Source organism: Hylaeus anthracinus, unplaced genomic scaffold, assembly GCF_026225885.1.
Source record: "Hylaeus anthracinus isolate JK02 unplaced genomic scaffold, UHH_iyHylAnth1.0_haploid 11994, whole genome shotgun sequence".
Classification (NCBI taxonomy): domain Eukaryota; kingdom Metazoa; phylum Arthropoda; class Insecta; order Hymenoptera; family Colletidae; genus Hylaeus; species Hylaeus anthracinus.
The window spans coordinates 641,900-669,003 of NW_026534341.1; the positions used below are offsets into that span (position 1 = coordinate 641,900).

General features: G+C 40.4%; 2 protein-coding genes and 1 long non-coding RNA gene across 16 annotated transcripts in view; 2 read left to right on the top strand and 1 right to left on the bottom strand.

The window, feature by feature from the left end:
• Positions 1-17,699, bottom strand: LOC128889105 (organic cation transporter protein). Of its 3 annotated transcripts, none has more exons than XM_054146469.1 (10): positions 17,297-17,699; positions 3,106-3,816; positions 2,704-2,995; positions 2,280-2,538; positions 1,888-2,056; positions 1,566-1,799; positions 1,160-1,374; positions 902-1,083; positions 635-771; positions 1-567 (listed from the first exon to the last, which is right to left on the bottom strand). In XM_054146469.1, exons 2-10 carry the CDS (start codon positions 3,246-3,248, stop codon positions 450-452), a joined length of 1,749 nt encoding a protein of 582 aa, XP_054002444.1. In that variant the 5' UTR covers positions 3,249-3,816; positions 17,297-17,699; the 3' UTR covers positions 1-449. The 3 variants fall into 3 exon arrangements, with proteins under 3 accessions (XP_054002444.1, XP_054002443.1, XP_054002442.1); XM_054146468.1 differs by lacking the exon at positions 17,297-17,699 and adding an exon at positions 15,453-15,750; XM_054146467.1 differs by lacking the exon at positions 17,297-17,699 and adding an exon at positions 5,973-6,202.
• Positions 7,413-10,881, top strand: LOC128889127 (uncharacterized). The gene is made up of 4 exons (XR_008460369.1): positions 7,413-7,748; positions 8,042-9,502; positions 9,644-9,915; positions 10,035-10,881. It is a non-coding gene; the product is annotated as an uncharacterized LOC128889127 (long non-coding RNA).
• Positions 15,841-27,104, top strand: part of LOC128889090 (intersectin-1) — an 18,777-nt gene continuing 7,513 nt past the window's right edge. For 2 of the 12 annotated variants that reach the window (XM_054146415.1, XM_054146421.1), the window contains exons 1-24: positions 18,954-19,282; positions 19,403-19,458; positions 19,673-19,826; positions 19,915-20,063; positions 20,164-20,391; positions 20,707-20,802; positions 21,559-21,657; positions 22,063-22,233; positions 22,366-22,389; positions 22,704-22,868; positions 22,948-23,308; positions 23,395-23,608; positions 23,683-23,834; positions 23,894-24,016; positions 24,077-24,215; positions 24,295-24,609; positions 24,697-25,053; positions 25,143-25,300; positions 25,379-25,580; positions 25,669-25,953; positions 26,108-26,218; positions 26,403-26,498; positions 26,779-26,916; positions 26,978-27,101. In XM_054146415.1, coding sequence (XP_054002390.1) covers positions 19,437-19,458; positions 19,673-19,826; positions 19,915-20,063; positions 20,164-20,391; positions 20,707-20,802; positions 21,559-21,657; positions 22,063-22,233; positions 22,366-22,389; positions 22,704-22,868; positions 22,948-23,308; positions 23,395-23,608; positions 23,683-23,834; positions 23,894-24,016; positions 24,077-24,215; positions 24,295-24,609; positions 24,697-25,053; positions 25,143-25,300; positions 25,379-25,580; positions 25,669-25,953; positions 26,108-26,218; positions 26,403-26,498; positions 26,779-26,916; positions 26,978-27,101 — 3,883 coding nt within the window. In that variant the 5' untranslated portion in view covers positions 18,954-19,282; positions 19,403-19,436. Of the gene's footprint in view, positions 16,444-17,749; positions 17,819-17,852; positions 17,927-18,953; positions 19,283-19,402; positions 19,459-19,672; positions 19,827-19,914; positions 20,064-20,163; positions 20,392-20,706; positions 20,803-21,558; positions 21,658-22,062; positions 22,234-22,365; positions 22,390-22,703; positions 22,869-22,947; positions 23,309-23,394; positions 23,609-23,682; positions 23,835-23,893; positions 24,017-24,076; positions 24,216-24,294; positions 24,610-24,696; positions 25,054-25,142; positions 25,301-25,378; positions 25,581-25,668; positions 25,954-26,107; positions 26,219-26,402; positions 26,499-26,778; positions 26,917-26,977; positions 27,102-27,104 lie in introns of those variants that run through there. The other 10 variants (XM_054146418.1, XM_054146419.1, XM_054146416.1 and 7 more) reach the window with 10 other exon arrangements.

The window sequence follows — 27,104 nt, forward strand, 5'->3', positions numbered from 1 at the left end:
TCGATTTTCGTGCGAATTTTTCAAGGAAGCTTTTACAGGTTTACATTTAAAGGGCACTTAATACGTAAACAACACTCAGATAGTAGAGAAAATGATATGTTTGTTGGCAGAACTTTCGTGCGTTGTTACTTACATAGGTGTGTATTTTGTGTGTATATATAAACAGAAGGTAATTTTACCTTTTTACATTTAATACGTTAAAAACAAGTTGAATTGTTCAATGTAGGTGTTTTTTTTTTTTTAATCCCTCAGTTCGATAATTCCTACATTGTTAGTCATGCAGTTCGAAAGTTTAATAGGAGGATTCGTTGATGCAGTTTTGTAATGGTCCGATACACGCTAAGATTCGCATACGCGAGACACGTACAGGCAAAGGTACCTAAAATACGGTCAAACAAGATTCAAATAGATATTTTGAGCATAACCAACGTTTCCCTTGGAAATTAATGTCATCCATTTTGCTTCTCGTGAACACCGTTCTCCTGTGGTTTTAATGGTTTTATCACATCCACTTCGTTTAACTGTTCTATATCTAATTGTTGTTTCTTTTTCTTCTTCGGAGTTTTCCTGAAGTGAAGCATAATAATGGTAAAATGGAAGTGATCAAACGATTAAAGGTTATAAACCAACATACTTTCCAAACAACTCTCCATCCTGTATGGACTCTGGAAGCTTCTTGTTCAGTGTTTCTGGAAGGAGTAGCGACATCATTCCACCAAGAAGCACGCACGATCCAAAAATGACAAAGGGTAGAGGCATCCAGATTTCAGACTGTGAATCACAGCATCATTGAATATTTAAAAAGAGCAACTAATCTTGCGGAAATATGTTTTTAGATTTGATTTTACAAAAGGGAGGAATGTTTCGAGTAGTATATGTATTGCAAGTAAAGTTCATTTACCAGATGTATGACGTACGGGGCAATTACACCACCGATTCGAGCGAAAGTTGAACTCGCTCCGAGACCGACGTTTCGAATGACCGTGGGAAATTGTTCGGCAGTAAAAACATAAATTGCACCATAGGAGGACGTGATGGTGAGTTTACCGATCATCGCGAGACACACGACGAGCCACTGAGCATCTGGAAACATTCATACGCGACGACTGAGTTTCACATTTCAATAGAATACAAAATAAAACGGATTGCCTCTACTCACCAGCAGGTACAAACAGAATAGCGAGCAACGCCATTCCAGATATCAACATACATCCGCACAAGATTAACTTTCTCCCCCAACGATTTAAGGTGAAAATTAGAAACGTATACGCGGGCACTTCCACGAGCCCGGAAATTAGGAAATTAACGTATTCGTTACCACCGAGGTTGGATACGTGCCAAGATAATCCGTAGTAGGTACCGCTGTTTACAAGCCTAGAAAGATTGAGATCGCGTTACCATACTCGTTAATTTATTACGCTTCAAGGTAGCTTATGTAAAGCTGACAGCTCGCTTTATGGATGCTCATAAATAATTAAGAGTTCTGACATCATTTTCAATAGTTCAATGAGCTTTCAGCTTCGCACAGCCTTCAAGGTATCGAGGAGAGACGAGGTAAACATTACCAATTGAAAAATAGTAAGATACTTTTCCGCCTCAAATTTGGATACCGGAAGAGGTCGAACAACGACGGTTTCTTATAATCTGGAGCGCTTTCCTCGCTGTTATTATTAAGAAGAGAGTCCAGTACCTCGATCGGCATTTCCACGCCGTTTTCTAAAGATGCGCCCTGCAAGAGATCTTTCGCTTCTTGCACGCGGCCTTTGGTTAACAACCAACGCGCAGATTCAGGAATGAACCTATAACGACAACATTAATAATAGAAAACTTGTTTGCGTTACGATCATTGGTTCAATTCATTGACATTGTTTACTATTTATTGCTTACCACCAGTACAGAAGAAACGCAATGCTTGGCACAGTGATAGCGACTTGTAGCATTCTCCAATCGGTTATAAAATACGCAAAACCAGCAGTGAGAATGTATCCAGTCGTGAAGAATAGTTGGCAACCGACTCCAGCTACTAAACGCTTCCTTGGACCTACCATTTCCAAGGCTAAACAGCAACGTCATTCTCAGCATAGTATCGAATGTTATTAACGTTAATAATATATTTAAATCAGATACAAGCATTTATTGGATCGAGTAATAATTTGACTCGTACTATTATAGACTTCTTGACTTGTTTTTTTAGAATGCAATAGGATGGATACTGTCTCTGGAAATCAGAGTGAATTTATTACTCAGTCCATCGTTTTATTAATTGTATGATAATTTACCTATGACATAGGCAACTAAAAAGACCCCGCTAGTGGTTGAGCCAACTATCAATCTGAAGATAACGTAGGAAATAAACTCGGGTGCAACTGCGACTAGTATACCACCGACCAGCTGTATGACTAAAGACAGGAAGAAAATTGGTCTACGCCCATACTTATCGGACAAACCACCGAAAATCATTGAGCCAAGCATGACTCCTACCATGAACAAAGAATCCCCCGTAGCTTTCAACCATGCTCTGTCGCAAACTAAGTTCCACTGAAAAGAAATAAACAAAACAGACAACTTTACACGTTAGACCTTCGTTAACAGGATTAAACGTTTGTTATGTACACGACGGATAGGATAGCATAAATTTAATATCTTGAACGAAAGACTATCGAACGAAAAAGGTGACGAATAAGGAAAGCATGCCAGACGTACCTCAGACGTAGTGGTACTTTTGTATTTGCTTCTGTCGTAGACGTATTCATCGCACGGTATTACTCCTTGAGTGTTGAGACAATTTGGAGAAAAGGGTTTTTGGATAGGTGAGTCGTCGGTCGACGTATCGACGTACCTGTCGATCGTTGTTTGGTTAACGACATCAGGAACGTCGCGTCTGTAGCACTGCGACGATCCTTTCAGCTCGTAGTCCCATGGATAGCTTGCGTTCATCACGTTTTGTGGTAACATGTACGTTGCGTTCTCCACATTCTCATGTGGTAGCAAGCACCTAAAACCAGAATTTCATTTTAACTCCCTTTAAAGATAACTCGAACGTTAATTTCAGAATCAACTTTCTTTTTAAAAAGGATATTTTTTTTTTTTTCAGCAGACTCTGACCTAGAGTTCATTTTCGCGCTGAGGAAGACACCAGCGATCTTGTGAAAGGCGCAGGATATCGCCGGAAGGCAGAGTAAGAGGTAAATCCTGCGCTGGTAGCGACCAAATTCGCCCATGCGAAGGATAACGTCGTCGTACGCCATTTTTCTTTGATGCCTTTTATTCTTCTGCGTTTGCGACTCCTAGTCCCCGTGGTCCTTTTGCTCGGGGATGCGTTTCTGAAACAATTTCTTGCTATCGTCGAATCCGTCTCGATGGCGATAATGATTTCTTGCCGCGAGTAGGTCCTCGGACCTATCCTGTGCTTGCAAATCGAATTACTAATCCTTCGATATCAACTTCGAGGAACTCCCCTTCCTTTCTTCGTGAAGAATGAAGATGCTTTCCTGTTTAATTTTAACTTCTCGATTCGTTCGATTCTCTAAGTGTTCTTGATCCGTGTTACGAGACGAGACTCTTCTGCGATTCGTGTCATTCTTAGCGAAACGTGGATCACTTCTATGGGAATATGGTCTTGGTGGGTGCGTCCATGGGGGTAGGTAGCTCTTCACCGTTCGAGCTCGATATCCTGGAATGTGGAACGTATGTTTGTCACCGATGACGGTACGGACGCGCTAATTACGAAATTCGTTGACTCGTAAATGTATATTGGACGTAGCGACTGATTGTGCTGACTCGTGTTCCGCTGCAGGTAGATTTTCCTCTTTCGGTCTGAAAACAAGGAAAACGATTTCGTGACGATCGTGTTTATTCTAAGAGGAAAGTTTTTGCAGGGAAGACGATCACTGTTTTGTAAACTTTTTTAGAAAGAAAAACTCCGCGGCTATAACATGCTTGACGTTTTAAAGAAAGATCAAATCAAAAATTATTATCGTAGTGACGCGACAATGACCTTATTCAACGGAGATACCTTTTATATTACAGGACGAGACGAGTATTGCAACATGTCGTGTGTATTATCGAACCATTAAGAATGCAAATGGATTTAACGCACACACTGTTATGTTTACCGGTTTTAAATAAACCTGACCATGAGACGTCGTGCATAGGAGAGGGTTCCACCAAAACATCGTCCGAATTGCAATAAACAAAAAGGGTAAATGATTAACTTTCCGCGAACAAAGAGAAGCTTTCTATTTACAGACTCGACAAATTTGTCGAATTGTATATTCATCGTATCTCGTATCGATCACTAAACACTTATCTAGAATGTATAAATAATCTGACTCGTTAATCTAAATCCAATAAGTCGATGAAGACACTATTTGTCGTTATCTATCATAAATGAAATTGGCGCGTAACACGTGCTTTCTCGTGAGTGTGTCAATACATGGATGACGGGGCGTTTAAATCCACGATGTACACCTGACTAATTTTCATTGCTACGTGGATTTATTTTAAATTACTCTCCAATGTTCTTCCACCGTTTAATTATCGTAAGTTCCATTAATTAATGGTACGAAGAGCTATGGATTATTTATTCTCTGCTAACCATGTTTATTTACAGTCCCATTCAACACGTGGGATGAATTAGATCGCCAGGTACGGTTATTTTACATGAATCGACTCGACGATAGGATCGTAGGCATTGCGCGCATACGCGTGTCGTGGCTCTTATGCAATTTCATTTATACTTCCCGAAGAAAGTGTGCGACGTTTCGCACGTTGACCGGAGAATGTCAATGGCGTCGCTTGTCCTTTGGTTTTATCGAGTGGTCAGCTATATCTTTCCGAATTCTGATGACAAACGATTTTATTACACTCTTAAATTGGAGTATATGGAACATGTACTTTTGGAATTATAGTGTCTTTAATTTAGGACTTTTACTTCGTTTATATCCAACTCTGCAGTATCTATAATAGTTTCTATAGTATTTCTATTCTGATTAAGGAGTCGTGTGTTTTCAGGGAAAGGAGAAATTGCACGCAGCGATAGCGTTCGTGGCCAAGATGTGGTCAAACGAAAACCATGCAACAGGTTTTCTATCTTCGTTTGGAAAAAAAAGTACAGCTCATCTTGAAGTAAGCGGCCCCGAAGAAGCGTATTTCACCGAAATTAATCAGCTACGCGTTTCACTCAAATGATCCAAGGTTACTTGACTCGTGTATCAACAACCCAAAGTTTCACAGGCATTTTACGAAATTTATCTTTCCTTGTCTAGTCTAACAGATGTTCGAAACGTCCATGGTTATCGAAAATCCCAACGCTCGGTGACGCAATTCCTAAACGTTACCCAATTGTTCATCGATTACCTGCTCACTAAGCAAAAATTAATTTCCACTCGTGTGTTTCTTTTCGAACGAGTACGTTTTAGGTCTCTCAAGGTCGACTCGATTACATATCACCTTAAACACTCGATATTGTCGCGTGCGCTTACTCTAATGCTCAAGAAAATAGAGTGAATAGGCTTTCGAGACAGATTAAACGAGTAACTCGAGGGAAATTTTCGAACAAGAATAAGTGTCTCAAAAGATAAACGGTGAACTCGTACGACAGCATTCTGGTGGTCTTCGAAGCGCGGTGAGTAAATCCGATTACAAAGTAGAGTGATTGTTCTCAACGCTCCTCTATAGAAAAGCTCGAGATCAGATACTATCACCATTTAAATTGCAAGTAGACGCAACGAGTAGGTCAAGGAAGTCGCACCATCGATTCCACCCCGGATACTGAAAATCAATGTACACCTGACTAGTGGATTATTACTATTCTATTATGCTCCAGAGTACAGCGAATACTCTTTCAGTCGCCTCTGAAAGTACTTGGACACGGATATCGCGCCCCTCTTTACGAAAACGGTCAAGTCCCTCTAAGAATGCTGTACCCTCTAAGTACCACTGGTGCTTAGAATGCGAATAAATGAACGTACTCGTGAACGTCACGTGTCGGCGAGTAGAACACGACGAGTAACTGGTGCTCCGTGGCGGATACGGGTAAATGGATCGCACACACGCAACCGAAGCTCTCCCAGAAGAAAGTCTCCCCCTCGCGGTGGCGAGTTCACTCGGGTCGCGCGCTGTGTCACACTTGTCAGAGTCTCGATAGACGAACGTGAAGCGAGGCTACGCGCACGAAGGACGGACGACGACTGCCGGCACCGGTTCACTTTGGCCAGCAATACACAGGAACAGAAGTGTACGACCGTTTCTCGTGCCAGTGGCGCCGACAGCCCACCACCATAAGTCCAACGAACCCCTATAATCCTTGCAACCCTCGTTTTTTGCCCTCAGTTTCCTTCTCGCTGTTACCTGACGCCCACCAACGCCTTTCATGCCCTATACTACACAGTTGAAAATTTTGCGTTTTCCCGTATAAAAGTCCATTATAACGCGTTGACTTCTAGACTGATTCGTATGGGAATATCTACAGGTCTATCGGAAACTATAGAATTTAACATTCGTCGTGTAACTAGTGTTTGTATTTTTACCGGAATTTACGAATTCTATCCAGATTTCTATCCAGATTAATCGTTGAAGTTCCTTAGCGAAAAGCTCTGTTACAGTTTAACAGAGGCAGCGTGCAGTGAGTACAATACAACGATAATCGTTGAAAAATCGAAACGAAAAGCTGAAGAAACCTAAATTTAATGAGATGAATGATCAGAATCCGAGTAGGGGACGTTAGGCGTAATTCTGGAATAGTGGTCTCTCAGGTCCGACTCTATATTTAGCCTGTTCCTGCATTTAGACTTGTGTAAAATTAACGAAGAAAGGGATCGCACCTGCAAGTTCGCAGAAATTTTTCAGTCGGTTGTTTAAGCAAGTAATTGCAATTCGATCGCGAATCGTGGATACGCGCGATAAATTAAATATAAATCGTAGAGTGGAAGTATCGAAGAGGCTGAGTGCCAACATTAGACAAATTGGAATTCTTCTACATTCTACAATTAGGTGCTTCGTGTCCTTGCCAATAACATTAGAAAAGGTTAATATGTCACCAACCGAGCATACAATAGCGAACAAATAAAACTGCTACTGTTCGCGTAGATAACCGTACCAAATAAATGGCTATACGTCCTCTTACAATGTAATAAAGCACCACGATTAGCTAAGAGGTCCTAGAAAAGCCAACGGCTGTAGGTGACCTCGGAGCCATAAATTAAGTAATAACGTATGGTTTGGAAGTACAAAACGGTCTTCTAGGTGTTAACTCGATGTAGACGTCGATTTCTGTATGGTCGAGTCGTTGGCCCCCGGTTTTCCGTCACGGTCATCAGCATCGCTAACGACAACTACTCCCACCACCGTTCTCCTACCCTCGCCCGTCCTAAATGGATGTCTCGAATACCGATGACTTGGTCGTGGCCGAAGATTCTACCTTTGCTCCATCCTCTTCGTTTCACTGGACACTGCGAGCTCGTTCTTAACAGTGGCCAGCAAACCTGTTGCTCCATGGATCAAGCGATTGATAAGTAATCCCTTCGATTACCGCTAAACCCCCGAAGCCACGCAAAAGATTGCATTTCAATCGTGATTTTCAACCGTCTTCCGTTTGAAACCTTTCATTGGAAACCTAACAAAATAACCGTTGTTCCAGGAAAGAGAAGTATATGTACGAAACGATTAAATGCATTCGCTTATAGTCATTCCTACGTCCACGGAATACAGGAGTGAGAAGGACTAGAGAAGGCAAAAGTGGGGAGAAGGTAAAATAGGAATAGAATTAACTCTTTGCAGCATGGTAACTAACTCGAGTAGGCACCCAGAATATGTCCATCCAAGCGCGGTGGTTAGTCGCTCGAACGATTCACCGCCTTGCAAAAGTAAATAAAATTCTTGCATAGCGAAGAGTCAAATAAAACAAGAATGAAAGAACGAATTTACTCCTATTATTGCGCAGGAGATGTATACGCAATGTACATAAGCTTTCTTTAGAATGAAACTAGTGTATAAATAGGTTGCGTAAATATGGTTCTAAATATAGCGTTTCGATAAAAAGTACACAGGAATTTCTGCGTCTTTCCGATGCACAAGGCGCCAGCAAAATAGCCACGTCTGGATTGCAAAGGAAATTACAAGAACGATTAATTATACGCATTCATGGGATCGGTTTCAACGCGTTATCCTAACGGATCTAATAATAACGGAGATAAACGCAGATAGAACAAGCAACGATTAGTTCAAACGAAGAGGAGAACGTTCCAGCCTTGCAAGAGGATGTTATCAAGCGAAGTAACGAATGCCTCCTATGAATTTTACTTTACAACAATCGATACAATCTATTTGTAATTATAGCTAGGCTTTATAAATACAGTTTCAGCTCGAAGAATTAGCATCGAAGTAACTGAATAGCTTGACGAATGATGCGAATCCACCAACGGCGGTGAAAACGATGACAAGATAGAAAGTGGTCGCTTGCGTTCGCAGTGTACCGACCACGTCGTCGTATAGTATGCTTCGGCAAATTTTACGATCATTCTCGAAGGTTTAGGACCGGAGAATTAGACTGAAGAATGCGACCCAGGGCTTGGTATACCTTCAAGATCCTGCGAGGACGTGCCACGGGACTTGCGGGATATTTATGAGCACTCAAGAACACATTAGAAGATCCAATCCTTCGCGAATGGAAGCTCTTCGGTTGCTTCGTACTGCTTGACCCTCAGTTTTTTGGGGGGAAAACCCACAATGGTTCCAATTCATCGGAAATTCTAATTTTTCCACCATTTTGTTTTCGTTGAATACGAATCGAGCGAGTGTAGCTGCAAGAAAATGTAAATTATTCAGTAGAGCGCGGAAACGCAAAAAACAAGGACGAGGAGATCTTGTAAATTACAATTCTCGGCTCATCCGCGATCCCTGCGAAGGACGAGTACAAAGGAGGTCGAAGAGATGTAATTTGCAGCGGACTCGTTCGAGTAAAAGCATTAGAGAAGACCGAAACGGAACGATACAGACGCCACATTATGCTCCCCGTCGCATTAAGAGCTATATACAGTAATGTGTACTTTGTCTCATGCGATGTTCGAAAAGAAAAACGTAATTGCACGTTTTGCGCTACCGGATCCGCGTTACTCCAATTCTTTGCTGCTCGCGAAACGAAATTAGGGTTATTAACTAGAAAACGTTCGCGAGGGCGCGGAAAATGTTTGACCTGGTTCGTTGTTCCACTTGCTCGTCGTTTTTTATTTTTTTTTTTTTTTTTTTTACGAACGGTAATTCTGTTAAATTAGTAGGAATTTGTGATCGACTCTGAAATGAGAGACCAAGCAAATTATACCCGTACTGTTACACCACTTAGATTCACCTGACGCAATCCTATTAATCAACCTTTATTCTATAAACAACCTGAACCATTTACCAGAAAAAATATTTTTAAAAAATTACATTAAAATATGAATTGTTACAGGAAGATCGATACCAGAGGGAAGAAGTCATCCAATCTGAAAGGAAGCAAACGGTGGTAAGAAATTTTGCACCAACTACTCGTTAAATCACAACCTATTGATCGTAGTATAGCGAGGTTAAGGCGGGCAGCTCGTATCTCAAAGTCGTAAACCGGATGTGACTAGTTTCAAAGGTCGTGAAATTTTATTGCCGATAGCTGGAAGTGAATGAAACGCCTATGTCGTGGGAAAATTATCCGACAAACGTGGAACGATTCAGGCACGTCGCGGTGCAGGGTGCAGATGTAGCTTCAGACGAAGCCCGCGGAGAGACCGTCGCGCTTTAGAAATTATTTTATCGCTGGCGACACCATAAACTGAGGATTCTTGGACTGTCGTAAACCTCCTGTACCTTGGCTCGAACATTTCAACGAGCAATCGCCGCAGCCTGATCTGCGAGCATCTCTGGACCATACAGAGTGTAACTGAGGTAAGTAGAATCTCAGAATCGTGTTATCTTAGAGATGAAAACCCATTTGGTATAGGTTTGACAAAAACGTTTATCGAGCTTAGAGTTGAGCGTACCATCGACATTTTTCTTTCCGTTAGAACAACTGTAATAGTCCTTATAATCGGTTGGGTTGGTTTGACATTGACAACGCACGCCGCAGCGAATACGAAAATTGATAGTTGAGACAGCATTTACCGAGCCAGCAATTTATTCTAACATCGGGTGGGCTAATGTCCACTCCACGCGGAGGTGAGCTTAAGGAAACCGCGCGGAAGTTCGGAGACTATCGAGAAACCTTTCCTCGAGGACGGCGTTCAGTCAAAAGTAGTACACTACGTAGCATCGACGTCGAATCGGACCATTGTCGACTTAAGGATACAGAATTGTCCTTATCCGGTACAATTATCCAGAAATGAAAAAGACACGCTCTGGGAGCTCCTGAAGGTGTCCAACGGACTGCCGTGAGACATGCGATGCTGCGGAAGGAAATAATTTCCAGCGATATCTTCAACGAAGTAATTATCTTCATCTAGGAATAACGAATCGCTCTCAACGATACAAAAGCAATCAGGGCGAAACAGCCGTTCTTTCTAAGCGATTTCGTGTCATGAGGCACTGCTTATAGCTTAATTGACTGTGAACATCGAACCCACGGTCGCAGCAAGCAACTACCGAAGGTTTTAACGATCAAAGGCGAGAGTTTCTAGCATGACACCATCGTCGACATATTCTGACGATAGTTGGACCCACGTATGTACGCGCGAAGCTGTCTTTCGATTGATTAATCTTCGATTGAAGCTTACTTCTCGTTGTACGAGAGATTTTCTCCTGTAATTATAATGGAATGAAGTCGAGATTAGCCGACACGAGGCTCGAGCGATTACGTACGTAGTAGAAAAAGATAACGAACATTAAATGTTTCCAATCGAGCCGATTGAGATTCAATGGCTTGATGAACGGCGTATCGAGATCTTAATTGGCGTCAACTAAGACGCACCGAAGCACGTTTCAATTGATCGTTTGTACAGAGTGTCACAAGAGCGGCCAGGCTCAGGGAGAACACTCGATAGACTCTAACTTTTCGATGTATTCATTTTATAATACAGTAAAGAATGATATATAGCATTCGTATTGAACTTGTGGGTGTTGCTAACGTCCTAACTATCGATCTATTTCGCGTATGTTTGTTGCAGAGGCGCTCGCAGCATCTAGAATATCTATTTCGATCGCAAAATGATATCAACGGATGGCCATCTTATTGCAACGAATATCGTGGGTTTCCTTTTCTTGCAATCGAGAGATAGCAATCCTGCGAGAATGTCAAGCAAGTATTTGTTCAACTTAAATACGAAGTGAATGTAAACAACAGATTGATACGTGATCGGAATTCCACTGGCGAGCTGTGTCGACACATTCGAGCCAGCAGTCTGTAGTAGGCGCGACGTACGCTGTGTCGAAACACGGAAAAAAGCGGTGGTAGAAGGATTAGGGCCTTCGTAAGCGGTTGATTATATTATTTATGTAGAAAAGTAGCAGTAATTTGATTGTCTCTGTATCCCAGTCACGTGGCTTTGTTTACCCCCGCAACTTGGTCTTTGAGTTGAACGAACAATAGAAAGTTCATAGAGATTTGACCTTAGGACGGTTACTCAATCAATGTTAACACTTTAATGCTCGCTTGTTTTAGCCGACGCTCAATCCTGAGAGTCCGCGCTCGACTACTATAAAATTCAGCTGGAAGCTGATGGATTTCATCTTATAAATACTTTGCGTTTGAATGCGACGTTTTAATAAAAGTATCAACTTTGGAACGGTGATGTCCTTGTTATGAAAAATCCCTTTTAACCGACGATACAAGGATTTCTTTCGCAAGGATACAAGGATTTCTTTTTATTAAATTAATGAAGGAAGTTTAACGTCTCTGTCGAAGGTAAACGATTGACAGCTGCACGCGAAAGCAGCATTCTATTCGTTGACATTACCGATATCGCGATCCCCGATAAGATTGCTGTAATGTGAACGAAACCGATGCGTCCTGTCTCCGTCGTCCAATGTAGCGATGTTCCTCCAACGATCAATCGACTGTGATAATAACTCGTGTTAAAACCATAGCTTTTATTTGCCTAAACGCAACATTTCAATCGAACGACTAGAACGTTCGTTTGGTATCATCGCGATTACCAAATTAAATTACGAGCAGCTATCCATGTACATCCGGGGTCCAGGAGCTGCGGTGCTCGATTGGGAACATTTTTGGCGGTGCCTTCAAGTTCACAGCCAAGGTCTGTTTTAGCGGAGTGATTGATTAAAAATGTTAACTTGGCCGCAGGGCCCGATCGGAAGAAATCGGTCCAATTGGCTTAAAGCCGGTTCTATGCGCATCGCACTTCTGGGATAAACATTATGGAATCCTCGTCAATAAAAATACGAAAGAAGAAACATTTCAGCAAGTCAGCAGCTGGGTGAAAATGATTCGCTGTATGTTTATGTTTCTATGCGAGTCTATTCTCCTATCTTACAGATAAAGTGTACAAGAGCCCTATACAGATACCGCGAGACGAAACGTGCCCCGGTACTGTAGAAGTTTGGGAACGATCGAACACTGGTCCGATTTTTCCACCGAAAATTGACATCGTGGGATCGTTCCATCGACGAGCATGGAAACAGAATCGACGAAGAAAATCGGTGTCCTTACGAGCGTAACGTGAAATTAGACGGATCGCAGGTGATAAAAAATAATACTGAAACCGTCAGTGCGTCGGCGCCCATGGACGGCTACCCCCTTTTAGCTACTCCCATCGCCGTTGGAGGCCGAGACCAGAGGCTCGAGAGCGAACTCGAAGGCTATTTATAGTAGGGAGCGGCTTCTAGTTCCCACCGCGTGAAAAATCGCGACTGGTTTCCTGCGAGCCGCAGAGAAGGAAAGAAAGAACGAACGAAAGAAAAGAAGGGAAGCGTGTAGTCCGAGCCGAGCGTCGGGGAGGGGTAAATGAAAGGAGGGAAGAATGGAGCAAGCCGGCGGAGAGAGAAAAAGAGAGTGTATGTAACTTGCAAGACGCGGCGTGGAGACGAGAGGACTCCGGGTCTATACTCGTCTCGACTCTACTCGCCTCTTGGCTCTGTTTCGCTCGCTTCAAGCGGTCGCCCCGAAAGGCCTGAAAGCCCTGAAAGGCCGCTGTCCTTGCAAGGGCGCTCCCGTGATCTACACCCGCGGAGGAGGCAAGAAATCTGCGTAGGTATTCGCATCCCCCTCGACGGAATTTCAGGACAGAAATACAAACACTGGAGCTCTCGAGATCGGCTCGAGGCATTCGATTAAGCGTCTCGGACGCACCACCACTCGTCTCGCATTGCTGCTGACAGTTTTTGCCACGGACAAACGTAAAGAAAGACGCCTGTTTATCGCTGCTATCAGGGGTAGTTCACTTAGGCTTCGTTTAGACTTTACGTTGGTATTGAACAGTCCTGCAGGCTGATAAAATTCGGTCCTATTTAAAAGTATTGCGCGAACAGCCTTCCAATTGGGGGATCTCCCTCGAATATACGCAACGAGCGTGTTTACACTGACTACATGCGATCTAAAATCAGAAATAATATTGACAGGTGTTAGAGAAGAGTTAATAAGCGACTCGATACGTGATGCATTAAATGAAACGAGTTAAGTAGAGGAATTCTTTTCGCTTCCTTTTACTAACCGTGGCCACGCGCGGTTTCCTCCTGGCAACGTGACCATTATACGAGTTACTTTGTAGTATTATACCGTTCAATCTGTTTCATTGGAAACGATTTTGTGGCGAATTTCTGAAGGGCGTTTATTCTAGGAGCACCTATTTCAGGATTTCTTCAACTTTCCGAACAATAAACAACTGTTTGGACGCGATTAATCATTTCTTTCCGCCAGGACTTAATTAACTTCGATTTGTCCTTTATGAACTTCACGGTTCTGGAATAAAAAGACTTTCATGTTACTGTCATGGAGGATACAATTAATTTGTCAATTAATTAGTGAAAAGATTGCTTCCTTTGATGTATCGTATTCAAGGTACTTGCAATTCCATGTCGAGCTCGTGGCATACACGCAGCAAGATTCATCGCTTCTTTTACATTGCTCTGTTGACGTAAATGTTTAAATTATTATTATCCGGCGATTAACGGCCTATCTCGCGGGACGAAATAGGATAAATGTACAAGAATAGACGCCATTCGAATAGAAATCTCTATACATTGCGCAACATTCCTAGAAATACGACGCGCGAAGCGGAGTAATTTAACTGCTCAAAATGAGAATGCAAGGTGAAGTATCCTATTTTAGAATTCGATTCGCTACATTTCATATATTGCACTTCATCTAGAACAATACTCTACATGGCAATAGATTCACATTCATTTTTCGGCATACGTGTGTTTGGTTGGAACGAAGAAAAATTGTTAATTGTTAACGCGTTTTATATGCAATATTAAAAATTCAAGGTAAACAACAAACAATTTGTCGAAGAGATAACCGTAACGCGAACGCTTTACAAACATTGCTGATGTATAGTGTCGTTCATGGATAATATCGAGTGGCTTAAAAGTTAGATATCGCGAAATTTGTCTTCTCATTAACATGTTTACGCGTCGATACACGTATTATTTATTCTCACGCGAGGCGTACATTTCTAAAAGAGCAACTTTAATATTCGCAATTCTCACTCTGTCGTAATTCTGCCAAGGATGAAATAATCGAGGTGCACAAGCATCAAACCTGGTTAGCAAGTACAAAGTATAAAGTTCATTTGCTTAATTTGTTACCTTTATATTTGGACACTTGAGTATACGACGCTACGCGTAGCCTATAATAAGTAAGATACGCCTCGCGAGAACAGTTCTGTGTAAATACGCGTACACGTCACTGACTGAAAAGATTGGACGTAGAAGCAAAAGTATTTCATTTGACGTATGTCAACATGTAGTTTTTCATAGGGTGAACAAATATTGTTTCACGATACAAATCCAAATATCGGACAGACTTCAAGAGTGGATACAGTTATACTTTTTACGATTCAGAAGAATGTGTTGAACAATTCAATGTCACAGACATTTCGAGCGAGATGTTTCCATAATGTTTACGCCTCGTCGTAGAATATTCTCCCGCGTGTATTTTGTACCGCGCGCGTGCGCGTTGTCGATCTCAGCAAGCAGACGCCCGGTGCAATATTCACGTGCCAGTGACCCAGATTATTTAAGAGAAGTGATCAATGATATAATTACAAGTTTAACGCGATATCTCTCGCCAATGCTACTTAGCTACGCGTCTAACGTGCGGTTACTAGTCGCTGTCCAATCGATGACTGCAACAGCAAATTGTTCGTAACAGTTTTTTATTGTTCGCCAAGTTAACCCGGCGACTACTCGCCGGCCGGTCGAGTACAGTTAATCGATAAAGCGTAACGAACTGGAAAGTGACGATTCCACGACAGGTGAAATCGTCGACCGTCTTCATCGCACGCGAAACGATAGTCAGCAGCCTTTAATACCTGTCTGTCTGTCATGTGATTGCAGATCTCTCGGGGATTCTCTCACGAGGTTTTACAGTACACAGCAAAACGTCAAAAACACACGCGAACAGAGCGGAGGACAGGTCGAAGACCCTATGACGGTACTGAACGCTTTCCAAAGCCATCGAAAGATGGCGACCCTAGCGATTTACGAATTATCGAGCATCCATAGATGCGTAATGCACATAGAGACTGTTAGAGCGCCCTTTGAACTCTACAGGCATGCATTTTTAGAAGCAAAGAGCCATACTCTCATCTAATAACAAATTTCGTGTACTTCTGTACACTTGAAACTGGATGTACTTCTTCTTTTGGCTATGTTAATGTCAAATTGTTAATATCTTCTTGTTTCAAACGTTATCACCATTCGAATTGAATGAAATTATTCGTTCCTGAGGACTGCCTCCTATCAACATCATAAACTACTTAATAAAAGTGAATGATCTGTTGTACTCCGTGGGTTGTACAGGGCGAATCACGTATTTTGTCCATCTTCGGTACTTTCATTGTTTGTGGAATTATCTAAATTTCAGATAATTTGCTTTTGGACAGACTGTGTCACATTTGTTTATGATCAGTCGATGAATAATTAATATAAATCGCGATAAAAAATGATTTAGATGACTCGACCAGTGTCGAAAATGATCAGGAAGGAACGAGTTACACGGCTCATCCTGTATACTTACACTTGACCTCTTGCCAAGTCTCATGCTCCCGCGATTGATTATTGATTCATGCAGACGATATTGTTTGATAGCATGGAGAGAAGTGCATGATTGCGCATGGCATTGTTAGTTCGAGTAAACCCAATTGAGTCGAAACAAGATCGATGCTCCCGTAAAGGTTATACGAATTATCTAACGATAGATGCAAATTTCTACTGATTGTGTTTTACATTTTCATCGCGATAACGTTACATATCGTGCTTCACATCGTACGTCTTCACTTGTATTTAAAATAATCGTTTCGCGTGAGTATACAATTTTTAAATTAAAATCAAGTAAAATTACGTTTCATTTATTAAAACCGACAATGGTTTACCTCCAAGCCACGGTAGTTATTGAAATCGCGTTGCAAGCACGCAACACGTGCTTTGCCCCTTTCTTTTGCATAGGTTAGCATACGAGCTATCTCGCTGCAGTTTAGTATATGTAATTCGTACCGTAATGCTTTGACATGGAACGCTACCAGCTCGACTCGAAACGATTGGCATTGACTAGTGACAAACGCGTAATCGCCCTCACATTAACAGTACATGCTCTGAATGGGACTAGAGTCTGGTTGCGCGACAACATCCCGATAGAGTCGTCAAACGCGTCTTGCTCTATACAAAGAGTTACTGTTACAACTATGTTTACGTAGTACAATTATTAATAAGGATATACCAAGTTTTCTTTCGCACTCCAAATAGTTTTTACAGTAATTCAATCGAAAACTTTTACTTCTAACGTTCAACGCGCCACCATACGTTGCAGTTTTAATCGCAGCTTTCTCTCGTATCGGTAACATATCGAAGCTTGGTCGATAAGTAAACTTTCGACAAGGAATTATTCTAACCTACTGAATATTTTTCCGAAGTAAATAAATAAAGGTTAAAATATAAAAATAAATCTTCCTTTGTTACGAGCTTACGAGAATGGTGCTTACGAGGGATAGAGAAATTTACTTCCTGTTTTTCTTCTCGATCATGTCATTGCTGGACGATAATGACACAAGCCCTGTATATCATTTGCATCTGTAATGCACCTCTACAAATGCACTGTAACTAGAGATTCGTTCAAGTACAGTAAAATAAAAAATGATAAGTACGTAATTGAACTTACTTAGATCGCTAATTCGATGAAATTTCGACCCCTCGATCATCGATTATACGTAACCAAGTCTCGATCACGGAATCATTTCGGTTCGAACAGCAAATCATTCTGCCAATTATTTCAATTCTTTTTATCACATTGTTTTAACGTCGCATATCATGTTACATTTAAAAAAAAACACGTTTAAAATGGTAACGATTATTTCGACACTATCGATCAGGAAGAACGGTTTTTATCGATATTGAGATCGCGCTTCCCCGAACACGTATCGATTATATCGATAGATTTCCGATTTTGTTCGAAGCCACGAGAAATATCGAGACTGGATAATCTCGATCATTGCACGAAACACTCGACGCCATGTTTCCTAACGATTTTCGTACATTTAGGTTGTTTCGCCGCTCCCGTTCAAATGTTCGCACACGTTTAACTGACAATGAAATGGAGCTTTGTAATTTCCAGGTCGTGTGCACCTATCTAGAGCGGGTACGAAACAGATGTAGCCAAGGACGCGTCGAGCACAGACCGCTCGTAATTTTGTATAATTCACACTACTCATCACTAGTGTCATTAATATCCGGATAAATCGGACACCCAGACCATCTGTCTATTACTCGAGAGAGAATAAAAACTGTTTGTGTACGTTTTATCCACGTTGCGATTCCAGTATTTATTACTTTCTCTGGCAATTTTTGATGACTATCTCTCGTTTACTCATTTTTTGGTAGTGAGGTTAGGTAATAAAAGTTCCACAGCATTCGCCATACATATTTCCGTTAATAATCGAATAGGGTCGAATACTCGAGTACCTAGGTACTACCTAACTCAAACTCTGGCTCAAATCAATAAATCGTGCCTATACGAAAGTAGCACATTTCGAGTATCCCACGTGGTACCACCGCTACATGGGGTTACCATTGTATTATTCTATTAAAAAAATTTATTTTTAAATTTAAACGCAATCGAGGAGATCATCTAATCGAAGTGGCTAATTTTGGAGAAAAATCTAATCCCTTCGACTACTTCACCTCGTATCAGATTAATCTAGCAAACCATCACAGATATGCTACTTTCATTATCTCGAGCTCAATTGCTATGTGTAGGCCCTGCCAACAAATTTAGCAACCCTATTTTATCATGTTATTTAAAAATACAGATAAGAAGAACTTTAAACGAAGGCAAGAAATGAAAGACAGAATGTTTTCTATTGTCGCGTGTGCAGATTTGAACTATGGAGGGTAGAGAGATAAAAGGAGGACAAACTCCATGTGTAGAAAGTGTCTCTCTGTTTTCAGATCTCTGATATCAGGTGGCGCTGGGAATATCGAGAGGAGAAATTTGAAGGCGCGCAAACTGTGAGAGTAGTACAAAATTAAAGAAAACAGAGAACCATAATTTGTCTTTTTCAACCAAGTTCTGATTGTACTGCGCATGGCCATTTTACAAACTGAAATTCTATATTCACAACCTGTCGTTTTTCAGTTATCTACTAAACGAATCATCCAGTTTTAACATTCCTCCTTATCTCTACCCTCCATAATTTAAACTAAGGGTTGCGGAAGTGGCGATCCCTACCGAAGATCAACGAAACGGTTTCGGGCGAGCTATCGATTCCAACCGAAGATTCGCGGAAATAACCGAGGTCGCGAATGTGACGTATGTACGTCAGTCAGTGTGTGGGCCGACCCGCGTATCGTCGGTAGAGTTCTGTAATTTTTTCCGATTCGCTGTCTCGGGAAAGGATCGCTAACATCGCGACACGCAATCATGAATTTCCTTTCGTAAAGTCGTAGGAGGATTAGCGAGCAAGGGAAGCGGCTCACTGTCGTATGTTCGTACAACTGCCGTGAGAAAAATTCTTGCTCTTATACGTGTGCGTTAGGGCCCCGATCAATCTTCAAGTTCACGACCCCGCGCTTATTTGGTTAATTGGATTTATTCGTGATTGAATCCACGCTAAATTGAAAGCGTTACCGACAATTCTTCTCTCGTGAGGTATATCTCGAGTCATTCCTGATAGGATCGATCACCGTGACCTAACCTTGAAACCATGAATTCCTGTTCGACTTTCTAGCCAAGTTTTCGTAAAAAGTCACGTTTGCTCTTTCCTTGCAGATTTAACTTGGTGGTCACCCGCGGGTGAACAGAGATGGCCACCCCGCAAACTCCCGGTAAGTCACGTTTTCCTTTGTTCACAAGGAAATTTAGAATCATGTCTTGATCTGTCATGTTGACAGATCTATTGAGGAACAACAGAACCTGCCAATGATTTCTGATTTGTTAAATGTTATTGATTAAACAATATACTGTATTCAAACTACGACTGCTTTGGTTTAGAAATAATTAATTGTGAAAGGGATAAAAAGACAATTTCATTTCTTTTAGATATGGATCATTGGGTGGTCCAACCCATGGAACGCGCTAGGTACAGGGAACAGTTTGAGTCTTTAAAGCCCATCAATGGTGTTGTCACAGGAGAGCAAGCAAAACAATTTTTGCTCAAGTCTCGGCTTTCACCTGCCATCCTTGGTGAAATATGGTATTTGTATTTTGTTTTCATAATTCTTTAACATATGTTTTTGTTTTGATAAGTATCACATTTATAATACCATGTGTTATTGCTTCAGGGCTTTATCGGATACAGATGCAGATGGCAAGATGGATATAAATGAATTTAGTATTGCATGTAAATTAATTAACTTAAAATTACGTGGCTTTGAGATTCCTAAATCATTGCCACCTGTTTTGGTGCGAAGTTTGAAATTGCTTGCTGCTAGTGAGTATAAGAATCCATGTAATTTGAGTACTTACTGTGATAAACAATCATAGTTTTGTTCTATTTATCTTTATATCTTTTAACATTTACTTTTGACTAGGTGAAAGTAGCGCAACAAATTTAACAAATGGGGCTGCCAATATTCCACAACAGAATAATGTTGCATCTTTAGTGAATTTAACTGGTCCACCACCGGTACAGGTGCAACCCTTAATCGGTGGAATGCCCATGGCTGGATCCGTTCCACGTCCTCTTATCGGTCCTCCGCCGACAAATGGGCCGCTACCTGGACACGGTATTAGACCCGCTTCGCCAATGACGTTACCAGGTAATTAAATTTGAATTTTTATGCTTGAATATTTGAAAAGTGTATACAATTGAGTACATATCGTGAAAATAATATAAATTACGATAGGATTCATCTAGATCTTTCCGCTAACGTTGACTATTATATTTCACAACGAATACAGTTGTGTCTTAGTTGACTGTACAGTTGATATTTTCTATAACAAGTAAATTTTACTGCCACATCTGGATCAGAGCGACTTCTATCGCGTTACAATGGCTATTTCAATAAAAAAAACATATCAACTAACGAACAGCATTATTTAGCATTACTTTACTTATGCATCATACTACACAGCATCACGACAAAGTAGACAGAATGTGGCTGCCACTACACATGCCACAACTCACACAGCGTCAAAGCCACCTGCTCGACCTGCACCACCCTCTGTGGGTATGTTACAAGAACTGGATGTTTGCGTACGAATTATTATATCTGGGTTGTCTTCTACTCGATTCTTTTCTTTGAGGCTTCTCGAGATGTTACTCTCTTTTAAAGCATAGTTTTTTTTTTATTGAATGGTATAATCACCGATACGATACGATACGATGCGCTATGGTACATGCCTCCGAATTTTAAATACAAACTCATTTTTGCATGAGAAATACATTACTATATTTTAATTGTTTTCAGTGTACTATGTTTAATGTGACTTGTAATAGAGATATAGATTAATGGCAGCTTAAAAATTTGTTAACAATTACTAAAACAGAATGCTATAGGAAATGCGATACGACGAAACGTTTATACGAGTGCATATAATAATCTATTTGTTATCGTCAGAGTGGTTGTTGTATTATTTTTTACACAATGATATATTCTATCGGATACTTATTACATGATATGAATGTAGGATCATGAACACATTTATACTTTCATGCTTTATGTTTGTACATATGCCTAATAAGGATTTATTATCTTAAAATATATTTTAAGTGGAATATATTACCAATATGAAATTCTTGCTATTGTAAGTGTATGTTCTAATTTAATTCTATGTAAGTCTGTATCAGTTTCGCAATGGCTTTGTTTATTGACTACATATACATATGCATATATACATGTTTTATTCTGCTATTTCTCTAATGTGTCCGCTCACGCCTATACAACATCTATACAATAATATAATATTTGTGCTGCAAAAAAAAGGAATCGTGCCTTCTGCAACTACTACTACTACTACTACTACCACTACCACCACTCCTAGTGGTGGTCCTCCTCAAAGACCTGCACCGCCTACGAATATTGGTATGTGTGAAGGAGTATAGGCGATTTGAAAGGATAGATACCATTTTTTTCAAACTCTGATAGATGAAACAGCATGTAAACTTAGATAATAGTTTCCTGTTTTTTATAATTAAATTTTACAATAAAGAAATGATTCCTTTTTACATCGTATATCATTACAACGAAACACTTTACGTTGGAAAAGATCATTCCACCGCATAACATGTTCGACGCATATGTGTAATTATAAATTAATTTTGTATTTATCGCAAAGCTTTTGAGTAATTGTAGCTTGGATTTTTAGACTATTATTTTCAGTTTTCTAATATGTATTAATTTTTATCGATCGTTCTGTGCCGCACTCTATGCAGTCAAATTAAAATAATTTAATTTTTTCCATAAATAATCGACGTTATATTATTTCAGGGGCAAATTTTTCACCTGCAATCAGTGGTCCTCCCCCAAAACCTGCACCACCTTCGTTTCCTAATAGCCCTGTTGCGGCTGGAATTTCACCAGTTACAGTTCCACCTATATCTGCCACAGCAATTGTTCCACCAGGTCAGCCGATACAACCAATGGCTACAGCTGCCATAGGTAACGATTATTTCTTATACTTTCGTTTCATCTTGTTTATTTTTATTTTCAAGCTCTATTCTTTATTATACAGACACATTAAGAATAGGTAGTCTACCAGGTTGTCAATGACGATTTATTCTTTCTTTACAGATTTACTTGATCTTGAGTTACCAGGTACACTAAACACACTAACACGAGTTTTGTAGAAATTATTATTTTATTATTTTTCATGTGCTTTTTGTTAATAAGCTTTGATGAAAATTTGATACTTATTTTTGCGAGATCACGCTAGCCTTAACAAATGTGTAATTTACATAGGAAAACGTACAACATTGATACAACACTAATTGCGTAGACAGCCAAAGTATGTTGTTGAAGTCACTAACTTCAAACTTAAATGATTTCTTAATGCTAACCCCTTAATTTTTTGTGCAAACAATTGATATTTGCGAATAAGTAATTTTAATGGAATCTATACTTTTAAACAGGCATGTCCACAGGAGCTCCAATCGCACCGTTAAATACAAATCCAACTCCAATTGCCGCTTTTGGTATGGGTCAAGCAATGCCAATGCAACCATTAGGTCCTGGCATGGTTGCACCGATTACAGTTGGCTCTACTATCGTACCATCTGTTGCGCCAATACCTACTGGTACTACAGAGTTTAATAATTATAATTTTATTCAATTGAAGTTTCAACATTGATCTGTATACTGTCTGTATTTTATTAGGGGCTGGTGTAGTAGCAACTCCTCCAGCCGTAGGTTTACCATTAGCGTCAGCACCCACAGTGAGTGGTACATTAGTAAACGGCGTAATTGCTCAAACACCCGTTTCCACAAGTACACCAGTGAGTACAACAGCGCGCCCACCAAGTATAGATAGAGTGGGTTCGATCGATTCCCAGCATAGTCAGCATTCAGTTGGATCTCCACAGCCTGTAGAATGGGCTGTACCTCATCAAACAAAATTAAAATATACTCAGTTATTCAATATTTGGGATAAGACACGGTCTGGATTTTTGTCTGGTCCTCAAGCTAGAAATATTATGGTACAGTCGCAGTTGCATCAACGTGTGTTGGCAGACATATGGTACTATAATCTAGTCGTATATGTTGAATAGTTATTACCCAAATGATAATTCCTAGCGTTTCTATACAATGTGATTGCACTATTAGGGCGCTAGCGGACATGGACTCGGACGGTCGTTTAAGTTGCGACGAATTTGTATTAGCAATGCATTTATGTGATGTAGCTAAGCTTGGCGAGAAGATACCTACTACTCTTCCGATAGAGCTTATTCCACCTGCGTTCAGACGTCAAAGACAGAGTAGTTTGACCCTTCCGCAAGCTGGAACAGAGAACATGGATCCATCAGCTGGTATGCCACAGGTAAGTTCAATTTTTGCTCGAGTCTCTATTTTAAAAACTGTTTTATATGTATATCACGATATATTTTTTTACAGACGTCCTTCGAAGATAAGCGTAAAGAAAACTTTGAGAAAGGACAAGCAGAATTAGAGCGTAGGCGTAAAGCTTTGTTAGAAATTCAACGTAAAGAACAAGAGGAACGCGAACGAAAAGAGAGGGAGGAGGCTGAAAAACAAGAGAAAATCAGGTAAGCGAATTTTCCTTTACGTTAAAGTGTTCTTGTATTAATAATAAATTATTATACAGACTGGAACAAGAGAGACGTAGACAAGCGGAAATTGAAAAGCAAATGCAAAGGCAAAAAGAGATCGAACAGGAAAAAGAAGAACAACGAAAACGAGTGCACGAGCAAAGGGAAGCTGCGCGAAAGTAAGTTAAACTTTTGCTGAACAGATATTCTTTAAATTAACAATTTACATTATTTCACAGAGAAATGGAGAGACAACGGCAATTAGAATGGGAAAAACAAAAATCACAGGAACTTCAGGCTCAGAGGCAAAAGGAACAAGATGTATTGCTTAAGTTAAAAGCAAAAAATCATACCCTAACTATCGAACTCGGAACACTTGTAAGTATCAAATACTAATGCACTACATGGTCCGTTACGTGCAATCTGTATTACGTAATTTGTTGTATAATTTGTATAGAACGATAAAGTAAAAGAATTGTCGCAAAAAATTTGTGACACCAGAGTAGGCGTTTCTGGCGTGAAAACAACGATCGATGGTATGCGGTCGACGCGCGACGCACAATTGCAAGAGATGGCTGCCTTAAAAAATAAACTCCGCGAACAAAACCAAAGATTGTTGACTTTGAGTCAAGAGAAAGCTCGTATTGAAGCAAAGAACAAGATGAATTCGGCTATGGAATCCGCGAATCAGGAAGCTATCAAAATAGCGTTCGACAATAAACAAATTACTCTCAAACAAATGAAAGATAAGATTGCTGACTTGCAACAGCAGGTATGCGCGAATATATCTTGTACTTCTTGTATCTTCAGAGTTAGGGCATCCTAAATCAATTTCGTAATATAACGTTTATATCGATAGATTGAAACGAAAATGGCCGACATCGAAAATAATAATGGCCAGCTACAAGATGTCAAAACGCAAATAAAAAATTTGACAACCGATTGTAAAAATCTTCACGTTTCGTTCGAAGATAAGAAGTTAAAAGTGTTAGAACTCAGAGGTAGTACTGGAACTACCGACTACACCACGTCCGCGTGGGGCGACACTGCTTGGAATGACACTACGGGAGTAGTTAACGACTGGCCTGTCGATGATGTCCCTACGACTAACGAAGTCGAAGAAATTACTCCAGGAGTCATGAAATATAGGGCTCTCTACGAGTTTGTGGCCAGGAATCAAGATGAAATATCATTCCAACCTGGCGATATTATCTTGGTAATTATTATCAATGTTCGTGAACGTAGTGAGCTAATATGGGACCATTTCATACGATCCAACTGAGAATTGACTTGCGTTTGAAACAGGTGCCGCCTGTTCAAAACGCAGAGCCAGGATGGATGGCTGGAGAAATTCGAGGACACACCGGTTGGTTCCCTGAGTCTTATGTAGAACCAGTGGATGTCGGAAGCGGAACTGAGAATGCTTTTGTACAGCAAGATAGTGTTGAAAAGAGAACCCTAGAGTTAGTAAATTAAACGCTGGTTACACTTTATCAATGGAAAATTTATAATTATTATATTCCTATCTCGTTTTATTACAGAGGTATCGCTGAAGTCCCCGAGAATGTATCCGACGCGGGATCGCTAGGTGGCGAACCTCCCGCTGTTGAACCGATCGTACCTACCTTTGGATTGGGTGTAGCTTGCGATATACAAGTAACAACTCTGTTTCAGTACCGCCCTACAACAGAACAACATCTTCCCTTTGAGAAAGGAGATATTATTAACGTCATTGAACAGCAGGTTAATATAAATTGGATATATATGAATCATTCTATCATGTGACCACGCTTACATTCAAGATATCAAATGATAATCATTAATCAAATAGGGTGATTGGTGGTATGGTACATCTAGTACCGAAGAGAAGGGTTGGTTCCCCAAATCGTACGTCAAAGAAATTACTTCTAATCAAGCCGCGGTGGTCGAAGGCCTCAACGAGTACCACATGGCTCTGTATCCGTATACTTCTGCCGAATCAGGGGACCTAACGTTTAATCAAGGCGAAATTATATTGGTTACTAAGAAGGAAGGCGATTGGTGGACAGGCACTATCGGAGATAGGACCGGGATTTTCCCTGCCAATTACGTAGAAAAATGTGATGCCCCGGATCAGGTATATAAATCGCGTGTTATGTTTTTCTATTATTGTTCTAACATAAGGAGTTTGCTGTGATCTTCATATATGTTACAAAAAGTAGTGATATCTTTAAAAAAAAAAAACTATGTGTCAATTTTTAAATTCTAACATCCTGCATAACATCGATCAGGGTGCCCCTGTAGCTACTAACGTGTCCGAAACAAACGTGACTACTACGATGCCCGCAGATACAACCACGAGTAACATCGAAGCAGAGGTTTCAGTTGTTCAAATACCATTGGTTTGTAGTATTCTCTTTTTAACAATACCACTTTATAGTTATTCGAGAAGCGTATCGATTAATCCTCCTGTGTTGTAAACAGTATTTGTTATATGTGCTAAATAGACTTGACTTCGCACGCGTACCATTAACAATTAGATTGTAAAATGTGCAATAAGCTAGACGTGCGTATATCCATGTTTAGCAAGCGACAAAAACTGCTGAGCAGCTCGAAGATGAAAGAGCAGCCGCAGAAGATAGAGCAGAGCTGCCAGATTTTACTGCAATGGCTTCACAGCAGGTAATTAACATTACATTCGCTTATCGTGTACGCGAGACCTTAGAATATACGTAAAATATTTGTGGTTTGACGAGATTTCATTGCTTCTTATTTCGTCCCCATTGCTGCCAACCTGCTATCGCAGTATTATAAGGTATTACCTCTTATAAAATACATTTGCTGATTATTTTATTTCACGATTTGTCTTTAATACATTTATCTTACAGCTTTGTAAAAAATAATTCGAATTTGTTAAATAACGATAACAATCGAAATGTAATGTATATTTTCTTTAACACAGCGGGGAAGGAAACCTGAAATCGTACAAGTTATCGCACCGTACCAAGCCACTAGTTCCGAGCAATTAGATTTACAGAAAGGACAGTTAATAATGATACGCAAGAAAACGGATAGCGGTTGGTGGGAAGGAGAATTACAGGTATAACAATTGATACTTAACATATTTTTGCAATAGTTTTAACACTATGCCATTTTTATAGGCGCGCGGTAAGAAGAGACAAATTGGTTGGTTCCCCGCATCTTACGTTAAGGCTTTGACCAGTAGCAATCGAAGTACACCCATTTCCCATGGATATCAAGAATCTCCCACAGATCCAAGTGTTGGTA